This window comes from Scyliorhinus torazame, chromosome 3, assembly GCF_047496885.1.
Source record: "Scyliorhinus torazame isolate Kashiwa2021f chromosome 3, sScyTor2.1, whole genome shotgun sequence".
NCBI lineage: Eukaryota > Metazoa > Chordata > Chondrichthyes > Carcharhiniformes > Scyliorhinidae > Scyliorhinus > Scyliorhinus torazame.
Window position 1 is genome coordinate 284,681,470 of NC_092709.1, and position 26,136 is coordinate 284,707,605.

The 26,136-nt window shown below is 43.6% G+C and overlaps 1 protein-coding gene across 13 annotated transcripts in view; it reads right to left on the reverse strand.

Annotated features, from left to right (window-relative positions):
- The window catches only part of nedd4l (NEDD4 like E3 ubiquitin protein ligase), a 635,409-nt gene that overhangs the window by 5,247 nt on the left and 604,026 nt on the right, over nucleotides 1-26,136 (reverse strand). For 7 of the 13 annotated variants that reach the window (XM_072497353.1, XM_072497350.1, XM_072497352.1 and 4 more), the window contains 3 exons: nucleotides 19,744-19,840; nucleotides 19,329-19,401; nucleotides 11,976-14,585 (listed from right to left, as the gene is read on the reverse strand). In XM_072497353.1, the coding sequence (XP_072353454.1) occupies nucleotides 14,483-14,585; nucleotides 19,329-19,401; nucleotides 19,744-19,840 (273 nt within the window). In that variant the 3' untranslated portion in view covers nucleotides 11,976-14,482. Of the gene's footprint in view, nucleotides 1-11,975; nucleotides 14,586-19,328; nucleotides 19,402-19,743; nucleotides 19,841-26,136 lie in introns of those variants that run through there. The other 6 variants (XR_011940294.1, XR_011940292.1, XR_011940291.1 and 3 more) reach the window with 6 other exon arrangements.

Genomic DNA, 26,136 nt, shown 5'->3' on the forward strand with positions numbered 1-26,136 from the left:
ACATCAAAAATCAGCTGTCCAGCCAACTGAGCTAACTGACCCCCATAAAGCATGACCGGTATCACAAAACTTAAACCATGTTTGCAACAAATTTCTGTTAAAAATGTTGTGCAATTCATCAGTGAGTACATCTTAACTGAATATAAATCCTTTTTCCTTTTCAAATGTTAATTCAACTGGTCATTTAGAGACTTATGATAATTGAGGAAGCGAACACAATGAAATAGTATATTCAATACTATTGCGATAGGTGCCAATATTACAAACTTCCACTTTGCATTTCTTTCTGGAGACAGAGGAAAAGAAAAACAAATAACCTCAACCTCTAACCCAGTTTGAATGGTGATTCATGCTTCAAATGATTAACTTTAAAAGAGTTCAGGGGCAGCTTGATGGCACACTGCCAGCATTCACCATCTTTTATCCCTCTGAAACTGCAACCTCAGGATTTCCGCATGTGCAGATTAGCATGGAAATTCTGACACTGCAGTCCATCACTCAGGGCTCTGAAACGGGCTGCTCTGTGGCTCCACCCAGAGGCAGCATCACTGAAGTCAGGGAGAATTTCAACTTTCTCATTCCCACATGGCCATAATGAAACCCCTGAAAAAGTTACATCTCATTCAATCGGATTTTAATGATGGCGCGATTAGTTTGATACACCAGACATGCAAAAACAATCTTACATACATGAAGTTCCATTAATTAGATTCAAGCGCCTGTTTAAAAATTATTTGAAAAATGTTTTTCTGTCTGTGAAATCCTTTTATATAATTGACTGCTCGGACCACCTGATATTATCACTGATGATCTATGCTATGAGTGCGCAGTAAAGAATTAGTTGCAGTTACACTGCATGGTGCTCAAGATGAAATCCTCATCAGAGAAATTGCTACAGCAAAAGCAAAATACTGCAGATATTGGAAATCTGAAATAAAAGCAAAGTGCTGGAAAAAGCTCAGAAGGTTGGGCAGTATCTGTGGAGAGCTAACGGGAAAGATATTTCAGAGGGCGGGGCTTCAAGAAATAAAAGATGTGTCTAGATGAGGTGTGAATGGCAACTATCACCCTCCAAATGCAAATTAAAGAAATAAACCAGAAACATTTGAACTAGCAAAAACAAAAACAAGGTGAATGGGCAGGAGAGGTTATTAAAATCAATGTTGAATCCAGAGTGCAGACAGAATACTTGCTTTGTCATTGCTCACAAGCATCATTGAATTGGCCAGCCATTATACTTCAACGTGAAAGGATCATACTACAGGTAAATAATAGGCGGCTGACCTGCATTGCTCGTTTTAAACCCAAAGTAAAATGTTCTGGTCAGAAGGAAAAAATAAAAGATCAGACAGTGTCTAACTGGTGACCAATTCAACATCACCAACTTTACATCTCCGTTAAAGTTGAAAGCTCCATCAAATGATCTATCATTTAAAAATTTCCTTTGGAATCAAAATGAATGACAGTGCATTAAGTTGGGTGCAGTTTCTGTTCATGAAATAGGCAAATTAATTTCTCAGTAATAAATTTGTTTTAGCACGATCAGAATAGAATACTGTGCAAATAGATTTTATCGACTCCCAAAAAGGAATCCGGGAATAATGAAATGTTCATCGTACAATATGTTTGATCCCCATTTTCAATAGTGTGATGTGAAGTTGTAGCTTATCTATGTAGAATAAAGTAGAAATGCAAGCCAGAAAATATACCACTAACTCCTCATCCTGCTCTCGTCAGATAAAGCTCAATTTGCATCTCTAGTGCACTTAAATGTTATTAACAAAGAGATGACCAGTCTAATTGGTATTCCTCAACACTAAAAGCATTAATAACGAAGTTTAAAAACTTCCAAAGCAGTTCAACCTTTGTCCATTACATTGTTTGCAGTTAAATGAAACATAAATAGATTGAAAGCTTCTATTTAATATCAATCACCTCACAGCATTTGTTAAAATTCAGAACCATAATTCAGCATCTTCAATTACTCATTATTGTTATAAAATAAAATCTGGATAAATTTCCCATTAATGCATTGAATGTAGAACTATGGGCTAACAGCACAACAACCACGGACTTTAATGACTGCCCCAAGTCAATAATAATCAGGAATTCAAAGTCAAATATAGCCTGGTACCACTGGATAACACTGGCATTAATAGACAAATGCTGTCATCACTACCATGAACACACTGTTTTATGGATTCCCCACTACCTGCCATGCACTGGAAGCACAATGCACTGGAAGCATACTTAAAATATGGAACCTTGAGAAAATAAAAAGAGAAAACGACTGTTCTTCATCTGTTCTAATGACAGGTCATCAACCTGGCTAACTCAGTTTCTCTCCACAGATATAGCCTGATTATGGTAAGTATTTCCAGCATTTTCTTTTAATTTCCACAGTATTTGCTCTCATTATGGAAATCTTTTTACTAATGTTTAGAAATTCACCACTCAAGCGAAGGTACGATTTCTTTACATTTCATGCAGAAAGGTTGCCGTGAAAATGGAATCCAAGTCATTTCTCATTACAAACTTATTATTTCCCATCCTAAATTCATAAGACTTTGCTTCTCATTCCGTGAATACATATTTCATTACACATAATAATTAGTGCTCCAGGACATAACTGCAGGAGTTCTTCAGGGTAGTATCTTAGACCCAACCATCTTCAGCTGCTTCATCAATGATCTTCCCTCCAGTATGAGGTCAGAAGTGGGTATATGTTCGCAAATGGCAGCACAACGTTCATTATTCCTCAGATACTGAAGCAGTCAATGCCCAATCGCAACAACGCCTGGACAATATTCAGGTTTGGACTGACAAATGGCAAGAAACATTTGCACTACACAAGTACCAGCTAATGACCATGTTCAAAAAGAGAGAATCTAACCACCGTCCATTGTCATTCAATGGCATTATCATCACTGAATCCCCACGATCAGAATCTTGGGTGTTACTGTTGACCAGAAACTGAACTGGACTAGCCATATAAATACTGTGGCTACAAGAGCAGGTAAGAGGCTAGGAATCCTGAGGTGAGTAACTCACCATCTGACTCCCCAAAGCCTATCCACAAGCTACACAGTACAAGTCAAGAGTGTGCTGGAATACTCTCCACTTGCCTGGATTAGTGCAACTAAAACAACACTCAAGATACTTGACACCATCCAAGACAAGGCTGCCCGCTTAATTGCTCCCCCTTCCACAAACATTTACTCTCTCCACACTGACCTACTGTGGCAGCAGTGTGTACCATCTACAGGATGTGCTGCAAGAATGCACCAAGCCTCCTTCGATAGCACATTCTAAACCCACGACCATTTAGAAGGACAGGGGCAGCAGATAGCTGGGTACGCCACCCACTTGGAAGTTCCCCTCCAAGCCACTCATCTTCCTGACATGGAACTATATCCTATTCCTTCACGGTCACTGGGTCAAAAGCCTGAAACTCCCTCTCTAACAACACTGTGGGTAAACCTACACCACATGGACTGCAGCGGTTCAAGAAGGCAGTTCACCACCATCTTCTGATGGGCTAGTCGGGATGGGCAGTAAATGCTGACCTAGCCAGTGAAGTCCACATCCCTTGAATGAATAAATGGAACTTTAATCCAGGACATTGAAGCATCTGGTTTTCTTCAGTGTTTTTCAATTCCCGTCATTCAACACTGTGCTGCATTGCAGGTAGTTGCAAGTAAAATAAATCTGTTATATTGCTGAGATAAACCAAAATCTAAAATAAAATGCTAGAAACTCACAGCAGACCAGTGAGCAAGAGAAATACAAGTATATCTTTCAGTTCCTTCAGCTCTTACGAAAAAGATATTTGTCATCCTGCTGTACACTTTGTTTTAATTTGTTTTCAATTATGACCAAAAGATTCCTGGTTCTTTTCTTGCTCTTTAATAATGAATTACATAACTGTTAATGCCCATATCTTTCACTGAAGGCGTCACCCACACTGAACATTAATGATCAACTGTACAAAGTAATAACAACGCAGAAACATGCCCAAGACAATGCTTATGGTCCTCAAGTGTCTACTTGCGCCCTTCTTCATTTCATCCCATCAACATAACCTTCTATTCCTTCCACGCTCGTACTTATCCAGCTTCTATTTAAACACAACTGTGCTATTTGCCTGAACTACTCCCTGAGTAAAGGCATCTCTCCTGAATTCACTATTGTATTTACGAGTAGCTATCTTCCTACTCTATCAAACTCTTATAATTTATCACAAGAACACAAGGTCACTCCTTCAGTATGCTTTTTTCTTGGGAAATGAGCCCCAGCCTATTCAGTCTTCTTGCATTTTGTAACCTCCGATTTCTGGTCTCTTCCAAGTATATCAACTTCATCATCCTTTTTATATAAAGACCAGAAAACATTCACAGTACTCCGGATTGGCCAACGAATGTTTTATACATGTTTAAGCTAAGTGTTTTTCAAACTCTCCCCCTCTCTAAGTGAGGTCAACGCTTTGTTTAAGTTATGTTAAGAGACAGCTTCTCCAAACCCCCAGAGCTCGGCAGAGTGCACAGGTCGCTTCGACCGAAATCCAAGGCCGGGGAGTAGCCGAGGCCAATTATTGCAAAGCTCCACCGATACCAGGACCGTGAGAGCATCCTGTGGTGGGCACGGCAAAAAAAGCAAACACCTGGGAAAGGCATAGAAGCAGAATTTCCCAGGACATTGGGGCAGAACTAGCAAAACTTGGGGCCAAGTTTAATCAGGTGAAATCAGCCCTCTACAAGAACGGGGTAGGTTTCGAGATACTGTTCCAGGCCAGGCTCTAGGTCACATACCAAAAAAGGAGCATTACCTCAACTCCCCGGAGGAAGCAAATGAGTTTGTCAGAAGTAACGGCTAGGACAAGGACAGGCATGGCAATGATGAGAGTTGTGCAAGGAAAGACTTTGAAAGAGTAAAAGACTCATTGGACAGTGAGCATGTTTGCGCGGGACTGTGCTGCCTCATTCCGATCATAAAGGGAAGTCTGGGTTTAGAAAGGAGTGGGGACTGGGGAAGGCAGGTGAGGGTTTAGACAGGGAAAACAGGCACTCAGCGGAAATAATGAAGGGGCTAGACCAGACCAGGAGGAGGGCCACCACACTAGAAGAAACACCCGGTAAGAGGGAGCGCCTGGTCGGTGGCGGGGGGGAGATCAGGGTCGGGGAAGGGGGGGACACAAAGGGGGGGAAAGGGACACAAAAGGAACAGTGAGGGAAAAATGAGCTTGGTATTGTACAGACCTTGGCAGGGAACAGGCCGAGGAGACAAGATGGCGCCGCAAGCAGCCACTTTGGAGGGTCCCCGAACAAAGGGAAACCCTGGAGTGCAGGGGCGCACCCATGTGGTATACACATAGTTGCTGGCCATGTTGGATGCCCCCTAAACAAAGGGAAACCCTGGAGCGCAGGGGCCCAACCTCAACATGAGAACGATGATGGTGGCCATTTTGGACAGCCCCCTAACAAAGGGAAACCCCGGATTGCAGGGGCACGTCAACCAGGTAAGTATCGTTGATCCCGCAGGAGCGGGGGGACCAAAAAAAAAAAAAAAACCCCACCAGGATTATCACCTGGAATATTAGGGGACTTAATGGCCCGGTGAAAAGATCCAGAGTCTTCGCCCATCTGAGAAGCCTGAAAGCCGACAGAGTCTTCCTGCAGGAAGCACATCTGAGGGAGAAGGACCGAGTGTGGGTAAGAAATGGCCTGGTGGGACAGACGTACCATTCATGCTGCGGGACGAGGGCTAGTGGAGTAGCCATATTGATTAATAAGAGGATGAGGTTCACGGCGACAAGGACGGTTACGGACCAAGGGGGAACGGTACGTCATGGTGTGCGATGTCCTGGACGGGGCACCGGTAGTCCTCATTAATGTGTACGCGCCCAACTGGACAACACAGGCTTTGTAAAAAAGACCATGGCGGAAATCCCCGACATTGACACGCACTGACTGATCATGGGGGGTGGTGACTTCAATTGTGTACAGGACAGATTGGCAGACCGATCAAACCCAGATTGGGGAAAAGGATGGGCATGGCCAGGGAGCTGACAACATTAATGGAGTAGATGGGGGCAGTGGACCCATGGCGGTTCCTACACTCCGGTGAGAAGGGATTCTCGTTCTTTTTGCAAGTCCACAAGGCATACATAGAACATAGAACAATACAGCGCAGTACAGGCCCTTCGGCCCACGATGTTGCACCGAAACAAAAGCCATCTAACCTACACTATACCATTATCATCCATATGTTTATCCAATAAACTTTTAAATGCCCTCAATGTTGGCGAGTTCACTACTGTAGCAGGTAGGGCATTCCACGGCCTCACTACTCTTTGCGTAAAGAACCTACCCCTGACCTCTGTCCTATATCTATTACCCCTCAGTTTAAGGCTATGTCCCCTCGTGCTAGCCATTTCCATCCGCGGGAGAAGGCTCTCACTGTCCACCCTATCCAACCCCCTGATCATTTTGTATGCTATCTAACCCTCTGATCATTTTGTATACTCGAGGATAGACTTTTCATTGGGGAAAGCGGTGCTTCCAGGAATAGTAAGAGCAGAATACTCCGCGATAGTTATCTCCGACCACGCTTCACATTATATGGATATGGGATTGGAGACAGGCCGTGGCCAGCGCCCCACATGGAGGTTGGACATGGACCTCCTGGCCGATAAGGTCTTCTACCAGAAAATATCACAGGCCATAGGCGAGTAGGTTACAAATAAGTCTCACCTTCCACTTTCTGGGAGCACTAAAGGGGGTTATTAGGGGCGAGATTATAGCCTACAAGGGAAGAGTGGGTGGCCAGGCAACAACTGATCGACTCCATCCTGGAGATCGACACCCCCACCATAGAGCTTCTGGCAGAGAGGAAATAGCTACAAATGGACTTTAACCTGTTATCCACCAGGAAAGCAGTACAGCAACTCCGCCAGACACAGGGGACCATCTACGAGCACGGGGAAAAGGCTGGCCGCCTACTGGCTCACCAGCTCAGAAAACAGGCAGCTGCGAGAGAGATAGCCAAAAGAGGTTAACTGAACATTTGAGACATTCTACCGAGGGGTGTACACCTCTGAACCACCCAACGGGGATACAGAGATGTAATAATCTCTATTATTGTAACAAGTAGGCTTACATTAACATTGCAATGAAGTTACTGTGAAAATCGCTTATTCGCCACACTCCGGCGCCTGTTTGGGTACACTGAGGGAGAATTTAGAATGTCCAATTCACCTAACAAGCACGTTTTTCGGGACTTGTGGGAGGAAACAGGAGCACCCGGAGAAAACCCATAAAGGCACGGGAAGAATGTGAAGACTCCGCACAGACAATCACCCAAGCCGGAATCGAACTTGGGACCGTGGCGCTGTTGAAACGTTTCCTCGATGGACTGGACATGCCAGTTGTACGGCGATAGGCGGGGGGAGCTGGAAGCACCAGTAGGACTGGGAGAGATCATGGAGAGTATCAGCTCCATTCAAGCAGGGAGGGCGCCGTGACCCGATGGGTTCCTGGCAGACTTCCAAAAGAGATTTGCACCAGCCCTGGCCGCGCACCTGTGGGACATGCTGGTAGGCTCCCTGGCGAGGGGCACCCTGCCTCCTACGCTAACACACTGGCCACAATATTGCTGTTACACAAAAAAGACAAGGACCCGACGGAATGTGGATCGTACAGACCCATTTCATTGCTGAATGTAGACGCGAAGATACCCACCTAGGTCCTGGCCAAGAGACTGGAGAACTGCGTACCAGAGGTGGTTGCAGAAGACCAGACGGGCTTTGACAAGGGTAATCAGCTAACTGCGAACATCAGGTGGCTGCTGAATGTAATCATGACCTATTCCAGGGAGAGAATGCCAAAGGTGATCATCTCCCTGGACGCGGAAAAGGCCTTCGACTGAGTCAAATGGAAGTACCTCATCGAGGTGCTAGAGCGGTTTGGGCTGGGGACAGGATTCACCTCATGGGTGAAATTCTTGTACAACGCCCCAAGGTGAGCATCCGGACCAACACCACCAGCTCTGAATATTCCAGCTACACTGAAGCACAAGGTAGGGATGCTCACTGTTCCCGCTCTTGTTCACCCTGGCAATTGAACCACTGGTGATTGCTCTGCGAGACTCGAAAAGCTGGGAGGGTGTACAAAGAGGGGGTTAAAAGCATAGAGTGTTGCTCTATGTGGATGACCTGCTCCTCTATGCCTCGGCCTGAAAGCAAACATACAACTACTGAGAGAGTTTGGAGCCTCCTCGGGCATTCCCGGTGAACCCAAATGGGGGAGGGACAGAGCTGGAGAGACAACCATTCAAACTAACCCAAAACAAATTCTGCTACCTGGGGGTCCAGATAGCCATGACCGGACACAGATCCAGAAGTGGAACCTGACCAATCTGGCGGAGGAAGTAAAAATGGACCTACAAAGATGGGATGCACTCCCGCTTACCCTGGTATGGAGAGTGCAGACGATCAAAAACAACGTACTGCCAAGGTTCTTCTTCCTGTTGAGATCCATACCGATCTTAATCCCCAAGGTCTACATCCACAAAGTAGACAAAATGATTATGGTGTTTGTGTAGGGGGAGGGCGGTAAGAAGTAGAGGATCCCTAAGTCAACGCTGCAAAGGAGGAAAAACATGGGCGGGGGCGGTCTAGCCTTACCGAACCTACAGTACTACCAATGGCCGGCCACAGCCAAGAGGGTGAGGGGGTGGATATGAGAGCCAACCACGGAATAGGTGAGGCTGGAGAAGTCCTTCTGCAAGGGTACAGCCCTGTGTACTCACCACGGCAGCGCTCCCATCCCCCCATCAAAGCACACATCCAGTCCAGTGATGGTAGCCACATTGAAGACGTGGAATCAAATGAGGCAACATTTCGGTTTAACCGTGATGTCCTCCATGGCCCCCATCTGCGGCAATCACAAATCCCTGCCTACCATGCTCGACGCCACCTTTAAAAAGTGGAGACAGGGCGGGGAGAAGCTAGCAGTTAAGGACCTCTACATTGGGGACAGACAAGTGACCTTAGACGAACTAACAGTGGACCTGGACCAACCAACGGGATAGGAGCTCAGGCACCTGCAAATTAAACACTTTTTCCGTAAGGAGACGGATACCCCAGGGCCCTGAGAGACACTCTCCTAGAGGAGCTAAAACACGGACAATACGGAGGGGGGGGGGGGGGGGGGGGGGGGGTTAGAACCTGTGGGGACATATACGGACAGTTATTAGACAGGGCAAAACTAGACAAAAATGGAAGGATGAACTGGGGACAGAAGTGGGTTAGGGACGCTTGCAGCGAAGCACTGAGCAGGACCAACTCCACCTCCTCCTGCGCTAGGCTAAGCCTTATGCAGTTTAAATTGATGCAGTCGGCAGCACGGTGGCACACGGCACCGAGGTCCCAGGTTCGATCCCGGCTCTGGGTCACTGTCCGTGTGGAGTTTGCACATTCTCCCTGTGTTTGTGTTAGTTTCGTCCCCACAACCCAAAGATGTGCAGCCTAGGTGGATTGGCCACACTAAATTGCCCCTTAATTGGAAAAAATTAATTGGGTACTCTAAATTTTTTTTTTTATTAAATTGGTTCACGGAGCCCACCTGACTAGAACCTGAATGAGCAGGTTCTTTCTGGAGGTGGAGGACAAATGTGAATGGTGCCAAGGAGGCCCAGCCAACCACGCCCACATGTTCTGGACCTGCCCCAGGCTGATCGGGTTCTGGACAGCCTTCTTCGAGGCAATGTCGAAGATTGTGGGAGTGAGGGTGCAGCCGTGCCAGAACATGGCAGTCTTCGAGGTATTGGACTAGCCAGTCCTTCATTTGGGGAAGAGGGTTGAATTCCTAGCTTTTGCATCCCTAATCGCCGGAGAATCCTGCTTGGCAGCACCACCCAAAGCTGCAGACTGGCTGGCAGACCTGGTGGAATTTCTCTACCTGGAGAAGATCAAGTACACCATCCAAGGATCGGACGAGGGCTTCCACAACGCGTGGAGCCCATTCACCAGCCTGTTCCAAGACCTGTTTGAGGCAAACAGCAACTAGGAAGAGAGGAGTGGGAGGCTGGGAAAGAGAGGGAGATAGACAAGGGAGGGTATGCGGAAGAGACAAGGGCAGAGGAGGGGGAGGGAGGGAAGGGACCCTGAATAAGGCATAAAATGAAGCATAGGGGGTGATGGGAAGAGATTGCAGAGAATAGGCACGCCCCTCTCATTTACCTGAACTTCAGGTTTCAGCTTATTTTAATCTGGATAAGCTCCTCTTGGACCTTCAGCTTCAAGAGCCTGTCCTCCATCTTTAACTTGACAGTGATCCCATCTTTTGGCCACTAATTGACCATTTACGGGAAAATCACTGTCAGCTGACTGCTTCCCACAACAATTTGACTCCAATGTTGGAGTTCCCACCCAAAAAACTAAATTCTGCCCCAAACAAGGAGTGCAACACCTTATTCTTGGTACCAAAATGTACTACCTCACACTTATCTATATTGAAGTTGATATGCCAATGATACACTTTCTTTATTTTGTTGCAGTCTTCCTCTGCATTAACTAGATCTCCAATTTGGTGTCAGCAAATTTTGAAATTGTACTTCCAACTTGCGAGTCCAAATGATTTGACGAAATGGTTAAAAACAGTGGTCTTAGCGCCAATTCCTCTGGACCAGTAATTTCTTTCTTTCGCCAATCTGCATAACTGCTTTTAACCGTGACTGTTTTTCTATTTTGTCACCACCTTGCCGTCCATCCTGCTATTTGTGCCCGATTCTATATGTTCTGACCGTAGTCATCAATCTATTATTTGGTATAATCTTGTTGAAGGTTTTTTGGTAATTTAAATACATCAACAGCTTTACCCTTTGTTGACTGTCTCTGTTCCTTTTTCAAATAATTCAAAGAGTTTGTCGCAGGATCTTCCCTTTTTAAAATGTGCTGAATTCTTCATTATATTTTCTATTCTTAAATATTTTTCTATTCCACCTTTCAGTAAGGATTCTATCATATTTCCTGCTACTAATGTTAAGCCAATTGGTCTTGGATTCCCTTTCATTTGAGCTCCCTTTTTACAGCTAGGAATCACATTAGCTGTCTGCCACTACCCTGGCACAATCCCCTCTGCAAATTCTTTTATATAGATATTTAGTAGTTTAATACAGAATGGCAGATTCTATTCCCTTACACCAGCAAAGACATCTTATACTGATGACACATTGAAATTTTATTCTATAGCAAGCCAACGTACGAACAAAACTTTTAGCCTTGTTTTGGAATTCCATTCTGAGCAGCAGTCTTCAACGTTATCTTTCTAGAGCATCTGTTTCATCAGTCCCCTTGTGTTAGGTAATTTGGACATTCTAAATTCTCCCTCCGTGTAACCGAACAGGCGCCGCAATGTGGCGACTAGGGGCTTTTCACGGTCACTTCATTGCAATGTAAGCCTACTTGTGACAATAAAAGATTATTATTATTGAGATCACCACTGATGTACTTATCCAGAAATTAATGTGCACAACCAATAGGGTGCTACATACAAAGCATCAAAATCAAGTCTACTCGAGCCCCCTTTGGCACTGCCTTTGTTGTTGTACCCCAGCCTTTGCTCCTACCTCTCAGTTATAAAGTTGTAGGTTCAATTCTCACTTGGATCGGAGCACACAAGCTTGGGGGCTGATATTCCAGCGCAGTGCTGAAGAGGCTTCCTTTGGGATCTGATGTTAAACCGAGGCCCCGTCTTCCCTCCTCTTTGATGGATGTAAAAGATCAAATGGTACAATTCTATCCAAAGCAGGGAGAGCTCCCCAAAGTCTTGGCCAACAACACTGAAAGAGCTTTATTGGTCATTTATCCCATTGCTGTTTGTGGGATCTTCTCTATATTACAACTGTAACCACACTTCAAAAGTACTTAAATAAACTGAAATGTACCTCTGGAATGTCCTGAGCTCATTAAATTTGAATTCTTTCTTTTTAAAATAGTAATTTTATTAATGGCTCTTAGAATAAGTGGCACAGTTAATTCTGAAAGGCAATTACATTTTTCAGTATTGTTGCCCATTCGGAAACTGAAGCATTCGTGGCCCAACAGGGCAGGTGGTACACCACATGCTTTCCATCAAATCAGTTGCAGTTAAGGCTGCACATTCATAAGGGGCTATGCATCACTGTTGTAGGCAAAAGTACTCATTTTCTAAGGAGCATGATAAGTAGAGTTGCAAACACAGTCAGTTTGCCAAATTACAAGTTCAACATCAATGGAGAAGCTTCAACAGTGGCTATGGAATTATGAACTTCGAACACTTGGACAGAAAGCAGATTGTGGGCAGTAATTTACTGACTCCTGAGGGGATATAAAGAACACAAGGGATTAAAAAAAAGTGGGAGAACAGAACTCAATTACAGAGGCCAAGCCATCTTTAACATGGCTGTATACAGGCTTCAACAGAAGTCAGGCAGTTTTCAAACATATTCAAGAATAAGAGGTTTGTTGTACTTCCTCACTGTGCTAAGTTAGATAAATATGCTTAACTCATTAACCCATATATGCATCAAACACAAATTACAAAACTTGCAACATTATTAAGGAATTTTGTTTTCTGCAAATTTAGTGGGGAAGGAGGAATTTCAGGAGATGTTCATTACATATTTGTAAGGTGAGTTTTGAAGTTTCAAGGTGTTTTGAAAGGGATAAAAGCACATTGTGAAAAAAAGGAAACAAATGACGATGTTTGGCTCAGCTCTACATTGGTTTTGTTGCAATAACAAAAGTGTAGGCTGGTGTGCACAGCTTTCATATTGCAGTGGACACTGAACTCTGTATTAAAAATGTACAGATTTAAAAACAATTAACAGCTCTGTATAAAGTGCCCTTAGATTTCTTGGTGTTACAACAGAACACATGTTTAAAAAAATAAGCAAAGCTCTACCAATAATGAGACAAATAGATCATTGAAAATTTGATTGACAGTGAGTGGTTGGCTTTCCTTTCAAAGGTTTTAAATAAAAAAATTGTGTGTGTGGGGGGAGAGAGGTCATCACAGAAGATATGTATTCATTATGTATGGTATGTATTCAGAGCCCCTGCTTAGTTTGTTGCGTTTTTCTATGCCATCTATCTGGTCATAGTGATCTTCATTTATTTGCTTGGTGAAAACCTGCTCCAAAGGACCATTTAGAAGTTAGCCAAATGGACATTTGAAAGAAAACATGCTCCTGACCCTAAAACGGGTGATAGGAGGAGGGAAATGGAAGAAGACAGGTAAATATTAACTTAAAAATAAAGGGAGGAGAACGGTTATACAGAAATAAAGTCAGTATGAAAGTTGAAGTTAAAATAAAATAGGTAGAATATAGGAAAGAAAAAAAGGCAGAAGCAAAGAAAAAGGTGGTGAAATAAGAAGTGTTTTAGTTTTGTTAACTTTTGAAGTTAGTCAGTATTACAATATTAAAATGACTCCTGACATTTGTGTAGCATAGTTACTGTGTATATTACCTGTTGCAGTGAGTAAGATTAAAGTTCAAGATCCAGCCAGCAGCCATTTCCTGCACCCACCAACAGTCTAAGGATTTAAACAAGCATGCTACAGATGTTACAGGCATGTTACTGTATTTGCTTTACCCCAGTAGACAACAATCACCTTGTTCAAAAAAAAGGAAAGGTCAGGTAATATTTTAAATTAAAGAGAATACCTCAAGTACTTTTTTTGGCAGTCCTCTTAATGCAGATGTTATTTCATTGCATGCTCAATAGATACCGTGTTTAGTTTACTCAGCTAAATGGAACATATTTTTAAAAATAAAGATAACACCTTGTTACTGTAATTTGCTTTTGAGATCCCATTTATGCTCATTTGTAACAATTTTTCTAAATAAAAATATCATTTATCTGTTTTCACATTCCATCAAGGTGTTAAATTATGTCATCCATACATAAAAGTGCTTTTGATCTGGCGGGGTAAAGGAGGCACAGATGTTTCACAGTGAAAATGTCAATACACTGCTATTAATGTTTATGTGTGTGTGAACAACATGATTCAAATCTTTGTCATTTTACAGATTGTGCCTTTAACTGGATGGGTTATATTAGAAGAGTTTCTATATAACTGGTTATTTGCAATCCATTGAGTAAACAAAGTGATAATACTATACCTGTGAAAGTGATAGTTTCCATTCACTTTCATTACAAAGTTGGTAAAATGTTTAAAGAAGTCTTTAAAGAACAATTTTTATACACAGTTAAGTCCTAATCCACACATTTTATCCACTTTTCTTCTTTTATTACGGTTGCCTGGAGTGTTGGCTTTGAATTATCCAGCTTTCCAGAAACTTGAAATAGGAATTAACATAGAAGAATTTGTTCCGTGTACCAATGTCACTGTGCAATTAAATTGATACCACTGGTAAAGTTCCTATCTCTAAAAAAAAAAAAAATTATAAGCAGCATCTTGTTGACCGCAACTGCAGCCTATTAATCTACTCCTTCAAATCCTTCAGCGTTTTCCACTGCCATCAGAAGCTTCTCTCGTAAATCTTCAAAAGATTCATAAGGTGGTAAATCAAGGCGGTTAAAGCTGTGAACAAAATGTGAAATATAAGTTATTCAATGTATATTAGGCAACAGCAAAGAAGTGTCAATGTGTGACTATCAATCAAAAAGATGAAACATCTCCAAAATTTCATGTGGGGTCATTCACATATAACCACGGACCTGGATTCTTTTACACGGAGGCATTTTTCTAATGATACAGAACTCAAGTTGTAACTTTTATGTGTAAAACTAAGTAAAATTGGTACTAGACTCCGACAATGACAACCGCGATACCTTTGTTTGATCTCAATTTTGCTAGAGATCTTGGTTAATTGTTGTTTTGATGTCGAGGACAGCTGTTCTCATTTCCCTTCTAATATTGTTGGTAAAACTAAGGAACAGCCCCCAAATGTTCAATTTAAGTTAAGCTTGGGCCACTTACCCAAAGGTTATAAATCTCTTCATGGAGTGAGAGCCCCTGTAAATACTAAAACACCCCAAAACATTGTCCCAACTTCTAGAATACACTGTTAGCCACTGAAAGGATTTTTTAAAATTAGCAATACGGGCAGCATGGTAGCACAGTGGTTAGCACTGCTGCATCATAGCACTAAGGGCCTGGGTTCAATCCCAGCCTCGGGTCACGGTCCATGTGCAGTTTGCACATTCTTCCAGTGTCTACGTGGGTCTCACCTTCACAACCCAAAGATGTGCAGAATTGGGTACTCTAAATTAATTTTTTTTAAAATAGCAATACAATGTTCTTGTCTTCGCCTTATTAATTGCCTGGAGGCGGGTTTTGCTGGGGTGGAGATCTGTGTCTCTACCCAGCGCCTCAGTATGGTTGGGACACTTGGGAGTTTTTGTACTTCGAGAAGGTCAAGTACACTGTGAGGGGTTCGGTCGAGGGATTCTGCAGGAGGTGGCAACCTTTCATAGTTCACATTATGGAACTAATCACCGTCAGTTGTTAGGCGCAGGGGCAGGTTTGCGTTAATGTTACTCTAACGCCTTTTTTCTGCAAATTGTATTTGGTTTGTAAAGATTTGTTTATTTTGTAATTTATATAATAAAAACTCTAAAAAAAACATTTTTAATAATGAGTAATACAACAATATGTATGACGGTCAAGAACTCTGAGATCCCTTTATTAAGACCATAAGACATAGGAGCAGAATTAGGCCACTCGGCCCATCGAGTCTGCACTGCCATTCAATCATGGCTGATATTTTTCTCATCCCCATTCTCCTACCTTCTCCCCATAACCTGTGAGCCCCTTATTGATCAAGAACCTATCTATCTCTGTCTTAAAGACACTCAGTGATTTGGCCTCCACAGCTTCTGCAGCAGAGTTCCACAGATTCACCACCCTCTGGCTGAAGAAATTCCTCCTCACTTCTGTTTTAAACGATCGTCCCTTTAGTCTGAGATTGTGTCCTCTGCTTCTAGTTTTTCCTACAAGTGGAAATATCCCCTCCACGTACACTCTATCCAGGCCTCGCAAAATCCTGCAAGTTTCAATAAGATCCCCCCTCATCCTTCTAAACTCCAACGAGTACAGACCCAGAGTCCTCAACCATTCCTCAAGCGACAAGCTCTTCATTCCAGGGATAATTCTTGTGAACCTCCTCTGGACCCTTTCCAAGGCCAGCACATCCTTCCTTTGATACGGGGCCCAAAACTGCTCACAATACACCAAATGGGGTGTATTGACCAGTGCCTTATATAGCCTCAGAAGTACATCCCTGGTCTTGTATTCTGGCCCACTCGACATGAATCCTAACGTTGCATTTGCCTTCCTAACTGCCGACTGATCCTGCACGTTAACCTTAAGAGAATCGGGAACAAGGGCTCCCAAGTCCCTTTGTGCTTCTGATTTCCTAAGCATCTCCCCATTTAGAAAATAGTCTGTGCCTCCATTTCTGCGTAACCTCACACTTTTCCACATTGTATTCCATCTGCCACTTCTTTGCCCACTCTCCTAGCCTGTCCAAGTTCTGCTGCAGCCCGCCTGCTTCCTCAATACCACCTGTCCCTCTACAGATCTTTGTATCATCTGCAAACTTAGCAACAGTGCCTTCAGTTCCTTCCAGATCATTGATGTATTGTGAAAAGTTGTGGTCCCCCGCACTGACCAGAGACACACCACTAGTCACCGGCTGCCATCCTGAAAAAGACCCCTTTATCCCCACTCTCTGCCTTCTGCCAGTCAGCCAATCCTCTATCCATGCAGGATCTTACCCTTAACACCATGGGCTCTTAACTTATTTAACAATCTCCTATGCCGCACCTTCTCAAAGGCCTTCTGGAAATCTAATTAAATCACGTCCACTGGTTCTCCTTTGTTTAACGTTCTTGTTACTTCTTCAAAGAACTTTAACAGATTTGTCAGGCATGACCTCCCCTTGACGAAGACGTGCTGACTCAGTCCTATTTTATCATGCAATTCCAAGTACTCCGTGATCTCATCTTTAATAATGGACTCTAAAATCTTACCAATGACTGAAGTCAGGCTAACCGGCCTATAATTTCCCGTCTTCTTCCTCCCTCCCTTCTTAAACAGTGGTGTTACATGAGCCACTTTCCAGTCCTCTGGGACCCTTCCTGCCTCCAATGAATCCTGAAAAATCACCACTAATGCCTCCACAATCTCCTCAGCTATTTCTTTTAGAACCCTGGGGTGTAGTCCATCCGGTCCACGTGATTTATCCACCTTCAGACCTTTCAGTTTCCCCAGAACCTTCTCCTTAGTGATGGTCACTGCACTCACCTCTGCCCCCTGGTTCTCCTGGAGTTCTGGCATCCCACTGGTATCTTCCACCGTAAAGACTGATGTAAGGTAACTATTCAGTCCCTCTGCCATTTCTTTGTTTCCTATTATTGTTTCTACAGCCACATTTTCCAGTGGTCCAATGTCTATTTTTGCCTCTCTCTTACCTTTTATATATTGAAAACTCTTCCTATTACTAGCTAGCTATTAGATCGCCTTCAGTTCCAATTAATCATATTAGACTGATTGACTTTTTTTTGAAGAGGTAACATGGTGGATGACGTCAGTACAATTTAATTTTAATTCATTTAAAGAATGTAGGTATTGCTGACAATGCCAGCATTTGGTGCCCATTCCTAATTCCCTGAGAATGTGTTGGTGAGCCATCTTCTTGAACTGATACAATCCATGAAATAAAGTACACCCTCGGAGGTTACACTTTGTCACATTGGTTTGGTGCATCTGAGCGGCTTGCTGGGCCATTTCAGGTGGTAGTTAGGAGTCATCCACGCTGTGTTGATCGGAAGTCACATGTAAGCCAGACAGGGAAAAACAGCACATTTTGTTCCAGAACTAGATAGGCTCTAATGACAATCAAGTAATTACATGGTCACCACCAATCCTTTATTCCAGATGGAATTAATAAACTGAATTTAAATCCCCAGCTGCATGGTGAGATTAGTCCAGGATTCTGAATTACTAGTTCAGTAACATATTACCAATGTTTTGTACATGGACTTTCAAAAGTGAATGGATACAAATTGGCATTCCAAAATGAAAGTTGGCGTTTGGCTATTTTGCAGAGATGATGAGGTATAAAGTAATGTTCAATGTTTATGAATAGACCAATGCTGTTTTTCATATGCATTAATGGCTTGAACTTTTGGGTACAGCACACCATTTAAAATTTTTCAAATGACAGGAACTTGGACAGAAACACTGAGAAAGATAGTGGTAGATTTTCAGAGGAAATAAAGACAGGCAAATGCAGTGGACAGACACATGGGCAAACTCTTGAGTAATGTCACGGGAGACTGCTAGTATGAAATAAATACCAACGAAACCTAAAGCTGCAACGGAATCATTCCCCTGGTTCTACCACTAACCCCTCCTTCATCAATCTCCCATTAATAAATCTAGATGACACACAGTTCCCCACTCCTGGAATGAGAAACAAGTATTTATCTTGTTGTTAAAAGCTTAGAACATGGAATCTTGGACCCAAAGGGATGATTTTAACATTTCAACAGAGATTGGACAGTAGCCAGTTAAAATCGTTCCATGTTGATTTACCTGTTAGAAAGCAAACCAGACTATAAAGCATCAAGATACTGGCCTATCACGTCCTTCATTATAAAACAGCAGGCCCCCCCTATCTTTCCATCGCTAACATCATGGGGAAAAGTCAACATTAAAAGATTAAGCATGTGCTTTGTCACCGGACTGCTCAAAACATACAAATTAGGAGAAGTAACCCTTCTCTGCCTTTTAATGAGATCACGGCTGATTTGTTTATGTTCCAAATTCCATATTGCCATCTACTTCCATTGTCTAACACAAATCTATCTACCCTCACCTTAAAAATATTCAATGACCCCGCTTCCACCTCCTTCTGAGGCAGAGAGTTCCAAAGTTGCTCAACCCTCCGTCCAAGAAGGGTGACTGGCCCTAGTTCTGGACTCACCCACAAAAAGAAAGCATCCTTTCAACATCCACCTTGTCAAGACCATTCAGGATCTTGTATACTTCAATCAAGCCACCCCTCACTCTTCAAAACTCCAGTCTCTGTTCAGCCCTTTCTCATAAGACAACCCCTTCATTCCAGGTATCACATTCTTCCTTAAATAAGGAGACCAAAACTGCACACAGTATTTGAGAAGTGGTCTCATCAATGCCCTGTAACGTTGCAGCATAATATCCTTACCTTTATTCTCAATTCCTCTTGTAATAAAAGATAGCATTCCATTAGCCTTCTTATGCATTTAGCATTAACCTCTGCATTTAATAACCTCTTACCATGTGTGAGCTCTTGGTAACTTTTCTGGAGTTCCCCACAGCTCTATTGTAAACAGCTGAGGACCATTGGAACCTGTGTGAAATACCAGAAAGGATAGCAGGCCTTTTTAGAAACAAGTTTCTGGAACATCTTACAGGTATATGTTAAAACATAGTGAGTGAATACCCCCCACCTTCCTAAGGATAACTAGAATAGGCAATAATTGTAAGGTTTGGCAACAACATCCATATCCCAAGAATGAATAAAAACATGAAGCAAAGATTTGGCTGAATACATGATATTTTCTCAACAAAAAGACTATGTTGTACTACAATCCAGAAGTGAAAATTAAATGTCCTTCCCAAATAGAGATTAAAATGAAATAAAATTTAAACTCGAGGGTGAAAGCTTGCATACAAAGTAAAAAGGACACACCATATAGCTCAGCAAACCCATTCATAGGCACTCTTGAAGTTCCAGTAACAAACTGTAGTAGTCGGATACGTTTCTCAGCATCCATCAGTAACACCGCCTGGAAGACAATAGAGCTTGGATGAAATGAATGATCAAGAAAGTAGGAGGCATAATAAAAAAGTCAGCAGTCACAAGTAAGCTTACATTAACACTGCGATGAAGTTACTGTGAAAAGCCCCTAGTCACTGTCATGATATGCAAACATGCAGCTAATGAACACATAGAATAGGACACGACCAATGAGCAGTCAGGACACTCGGGGGTGGTTTCTCACTATAAAAGGGATGAGGCACTCACACCCTGCCTCTTTCCACAGTCCAACATCTACAGAGTGAGACAGGGTGTATCCGCAGCAGCACACCCCAGCACGTGGCTTAGAGCAAGGCTGGTTCAGTCAGACTGAGTTACTACATTTAGATTAGCAGAGAGTCGAACTCACTGAGAACTGTGCTAACAGTTCAATAAAACACATTGAAGTCACTTCAAAGTCTGAAGCATCTTTTACTCAAAACTGCATCAAGTGGCAGCTTGTGTTATTCCAAATTACATAACACATGATACCAGGAGTCTGTTCAATCTAGTTAGTTCAACTCAGCAAGATCCATCTTGACTAGCGAATGAATACCGGCACAATGGAAAAAATTCTGGCTCTTCACCAGCTCAGGACCTCCGGCAATCTCAGTGCCAACTGGCAGATATTCAAGCAGAAATTTCAGCTTTATGTCGAAGCATCAGACCTCAATGATGCGTCTGATGCACGAAAGATAGCTCTTCTCCTCGCCACAACGGGTGATCACGCCTTGGAAATATTCAAGTCCATTCACTTCGCCGAAGACCAGGACAAGACAAAGTTTCAGACCATCCTGGACAAGTTTGACAGCCACTGTGAGGTGGACACCAACAAAATCTTCGAGCGCTACATATTCAAGCAGCGATTGCAAGGTAAAGACGAATCCTTCAACTCATATTTAACTAATCTTAGACATCTAGCGCAATCCTGCAACTACGGTGATATCACTGACTCCATGATCAGAGACCAAATAGTTTTTGGAGTTCACTCTGATCCTCTGAGAGAGCAGTTACTGAAGATCAAGATATGACCCTGCCAGTCGCGATTGAAACATGCAGTGCATGAGCACGCTAAAAATCGCTATTCCCAGTACTAAACGGCAGAAAACGACAAACTAGCCTCCCACAAGGCAGAGAGTGTGCAGGTCATCTCCCGGATGCAGCGCCTCTACATTGACGAAAGCGGCCATTTTGCACGCTCTTCACGGGGCATGACGCATGCGCGATGCGAACGGGATAATGAAGCGGCCGAAACCTGCACTGTGCAGGTGCAGCCGTCTGAGAACCGCACTGCGCATGTGCAACGACGCACGGAGCGTCAGGACGCCGACGTTATGACGTGTTCGAACTGTGGCACTGCCCATTTAAAGATACTCTGCCCTGCAAGAGGCAGACGCTGTTTAAACTGCGGGAAGCCAGGCCACTATGCAGCCCTGTGCAAATCTGCACCACCAGTCAGGAGCCAGTGCGCCAAATTCCGACGACGGCTCATCCGGAGTGTGCCACAATGCCTACAGGATTCTGATCCCGGCAGTGCAACGGATCCAGATGATGAATGCCTGGACAATGCCTACCGTGTGGGCTTTATTACATAGTGTGAATATGCCACATCAGACACATTGCACGTCCAATCGATCCTAGCTGTGGATTCCGATGACAAATGGCGAACAGTGAAGAAGGTCAACCACTGCCCCATCCAGTTCAAGCTGGACACAGGTGCCTCTGCCAACCTCCTCTCACAGGCAGACATCAGACGCACTAAGAAGCCCCCGACGGTCCTTCCAGCTGCCTGCAAGCTCCTGGATTACAACGGGAATGCCATCTCGGCCATCTGCATGTATCTAACCGACACACACAAGCACGGTTATGCTTTGAAATTGTTAAGCAGGACAGGGCATCCCTACTAGATGCGTACACCTGCAAGCAGCTGAACCTCATTCAAAGGGTTTACACCACGACATCCTCCCATGTGGATCTTCAGGTCGGCATCGACGACATCCTCGCCCAGTATCCAGATGTGTTCGACGGGATGGGCACGCTGCCGTATCGATACAAGATTATGCTACGGCCTGATGCGAAGCCAGTGGTCCACGCACCACTCCGAGTCCCTGCTCCACTGAGAGAGCGCCTGAAGGCACAGCTCAAGGATCTTCAGCAAAAAGGCATCATATCCAAGGTCACTGAACCGACTGACTGGGTCAGCTCGATGGTGTGCGTAAAGAAGCCTTCGGGGGAGCTGCGCATCTGCATTGATCCCAAGAATCTCAATAAGAATATCATGCGGAAACACTACCCAATCCCGAAGCGGGAGGAACTCACGAGTGAGATGGCACACGCGCCCGGCATCTGCCAGGACATGTCTAGTGGCCCGGCATCAGCCAGGACATCACGAACACGGTCCTGAACTGTGCTACCTGTCAGCGGTTCCAGCCAGCGCAGAGCAAGGAGACGCTCCAACAGCATGACATAGTGACCTCTCCGTGGTCCAAGGTTGGCATCGACCTCTTTCATGCGAATGGTCGCAACTACATATTGATTATCAACTATTTCTCGAATTACCCTGAGGTGCTGAAGCTCCCGGACCTCACCTCTCGGACCGTCATCAAAGCCTGTAAGGAGACGTTCGCAATGCATGGCATCCCAATCACCGTCATGAGTGACAATGGCCCGTGCTTTAACAGTCGAGAATGGTCCATGTTTGTCAGGTCATACAATTTCCAGCATGTCACCTCCAGTCTGCACTATCCGCAGTCCAATGGAAAAGTCGAGAAAGGGGTGCACATTGTGAAACAGCTCATCTGCAAGGCCGCGGACTCTGCTTCCACCATACACCTTGCACTGCTCGCGAACAGGGCGACTCCATTGTCCACTGGCATTTCGCCGGCTCTACTCCTGATGAACAGGGACCTGCAGATGATGCTTCCAGCCATACACCTGCCCAACCTGGATCACCTCCCGGTGCTGCAGAAGATGCAGCAGCTCACAGACCGTCAAAAGCAGGGCTATGATGCCCATGCCACCGATCTGGCCATGCTATCCCCGGAAGACACTTTCAGGATCCAGATACCGGCTGGTGGGTGGTCTGCCCCGGCTGTCGTTGTTCGACAGGCCGCGCCCCGCTCTTATGTTGTACGTATGGCTGATGGCTCCATCGTGCGAAGGAATTGACGGGCACTGCACAAAGTTGCCTGCCCGCAACCACTTTCTCCTCCATTTCCATATGTCGAATTGCCACCTCCTGATACTTTGTACCACGAGGCCACCAGTCAGGTTTCCATCCCGCCTGCCAAGGCGCCGTCGTCCCCTCCGCCACCTCTCCGGCGGTCGACCAGGATCAGACGCAAGCCTCAGAGACTAGACTAGTGAATGTTTGTTTTATTCGCTCTGTTCTGTTGTCCTCCGTCAGTCAAGTTAGACAGACTCATTCACATGTAAATACATTCACATACGCCAACAAAACATTAAAAAAAGGGGAGAGGTCATAATATGCAAACATGCAGCTAATGAACACATAGAATAGGACACGACCAATGAGCAGTCAGGACACTCAGGGGTGGTATCTCACTATAAAAGGGATGAGGCACTCACACCCCGCCTCTTTCCACAGACCAACAGAGTGAGACAGGGTGTATCCTCAGCATCACACCCCAGCACGTGGCTTAGAGCAAGGCTGGTTCAGTTAGACTGAGTTACTACATTTAGATTAGCAGAGAGTCGAACTCATTGAGAACTGTGCTAATAGTTCAATAAAACACATTGAACTCACTTCAAAGTCTGGAGCATTATTTACTCAAAACTGCATCAAGTGGCAGCTTGTGTTATTCCAAATTACATAACACAACAATCGCCACATTCCGGCGCCTGTTCGGGTACACTGAGGGAGAATTCAAAGTGTCCAATTCACCTATCAAGCACGTCTTTCGGGACTTGTGGGAGGAAACTAGAGTATCCGGAGGAAACCCACGCAGACACGGAGAGAACATGCAGGCTCTGCACAGACAGTGACCCAAGCGGGAATCGAACCGGGGACCCTGGTGCTGTGAAGCAACAGTGCTAACCACTGTGCTACCGTTGAGACTTTTAACATAATGAGACATCCCAAATCGCTTTGCAGGAGTATGACAAGTCACATAAGGTGATGTTAGGTCAGATGTCCAAAAACTTGGTCACAGAGGTAGATTTTAAGGGATGTCTAAAGGAGGAAAGCAAGGTAGAAAGCTGCATACATCAGTCGCACTTCAGATCGAACAAAAATTTGCATTAAAAGGAAGACAATAATCTCTATTGTACAGAGAAATTTCCTGGAAAATGAAAGGTGCTTCCTCAGCTTTTACATTAAAAAAACAATCTGAACTTGAATTCCCTTGAGGATCGGCCCAAGCACTTTAAGTCAAATATACCTGAAGTTAAAGGGGATTATTTGCCATTCTACTTTCACTTTGGACAATGACAATACTGTCGAGACTTAGGGGAAAGGGGAAACAAAAAAGCAAACACTGGACAAACGTAAGCAGTAATGCAAATGTTATCGACTAAGTAGCATGCGGTAAAGTTTCAGGGACGCTGTCAATTTCTTAATGTAACTGGCTCAGCATAAAAAGGACAAGTAAATTCAGTCAGTCTGCCAAAATAAGTATCACTGGACATTGAGGAGTCTTTTGTTAAACAGTATTGATACTTTCGTCTTCGTGACTTTACATGAGAATATTTCAGTCTGTTCTTTCAACAAACAAACTTGATTTCCCGCACAAAAGGTCTTTAAGAAAACAAAGTAGTTGCAGTCAACAACATTTGTCATTATTAACTGTATTGAGAATAATTGCACAACTTGGTTCACTGAACCCTGAAGCTTAGGTAAATACTGTGGTCCTTTCAGATACTGCCTAGCCCCGATTGGATCATCTCCAAGTTACGTATGCAGGATTGATGCAGCATTTTGAAACGAGTTTAAAGTAAAAGTCAAACCAATTGATTTCCGTTGAAATTCTATCTTGGGTCACTTGTTTGTGGCTCATTTAATTTTGTTTTCAAAAGCTGAAAGATCAACTTCATGTAAGAATTTGTTTGCAACATCAAACATGGTAATGAGATCTGACATTCTTCAGTTCAAATATTTGCAAATCGAATTTCTTTTACATTTACAGGAAAATAGAAGAATGGGCAAAATTTAGCAATAACTGGAGGGAGGGATTTGATTGACATCAATTCTAAAAAGTGCAGATGCTGCAAAGACATTCTTGTGGCTCTAGTCATTCGATTGCACCCCTTTCCGATGTTTGCACAATTAAATAAATCAACACACAGGAGTCCTGCAATGCAAAACACACAAATATGAAAACTTCATAAAAGTTGAAATGAAGTCCACGGAGATGCGAGAGAAACTCTTTTGATTTTTAGATACTTTTAAGCTGAGGATTTATTTCTCCTTTTTAAAAGTCCCAGGTTAGCCCATGCTATGACGCTTGTTGAACAATTTTTAAGTTGGCTTCTCTCAGTGGCATAGGGGGTCTTTGCTACCAGCAGTGAACGCGCCCGCAGTTATTCAAAGATATCATGGTGAAATGTTCTTTCTATCCCAGTGCGGGGAATGGGGAGTTGTCTATTCTTTGTACTTTTTTTTACAGTGGCAAATGTTGCTATCCTGTCCATTTGTGGAACACTACAAAAGCTGTCTCATTTGGAAATTTAAAAAGCTTTCAAAACTCACCAAGAATTAGCTACTAATTGAGATGTCATTTCCCATCATTTTCAAGGCTATGCACTATTTCAGGGTGTTATCTTTAACTCTTTAGTCTATTTTAAAGACACAGACTGAAACTATTCAGAAACTGCTTTATTCCAAGAAGTATACAGAGAAGTTAAAAGATAACAAGGAACAAAGATTTTGATGTCTGGGGGACAATTCCTTGCATTCAGGCAATAAATCTCTCTTAATTCTAAAATAATTAACAGTTACAGCACAAACAGCTCCAGTAGTTATCAAGAAAATTGGAACAGGACCAGATTATTTGGTCTATTGAGCTGGTTTTATAATTTTACAGGCTTGAAGAAGGAAACTTGTATGCAAATGATTTCAACACCAAAATATCCGTATTGTTAATGCAACACAATGGATTTTTATCCATGTGAATGGCATTGCACTGAAAACAGAACACAAAGCTTACAGTTTGCCATGGGACCAAGCCAAAATAAGGTCATCCTCACCCTCTCGTTATGAGAGAGTTCAATGCAGAATTTAGATACATGTTTCATATTAGCGTCACTGATGCCACTGTCACACTCACT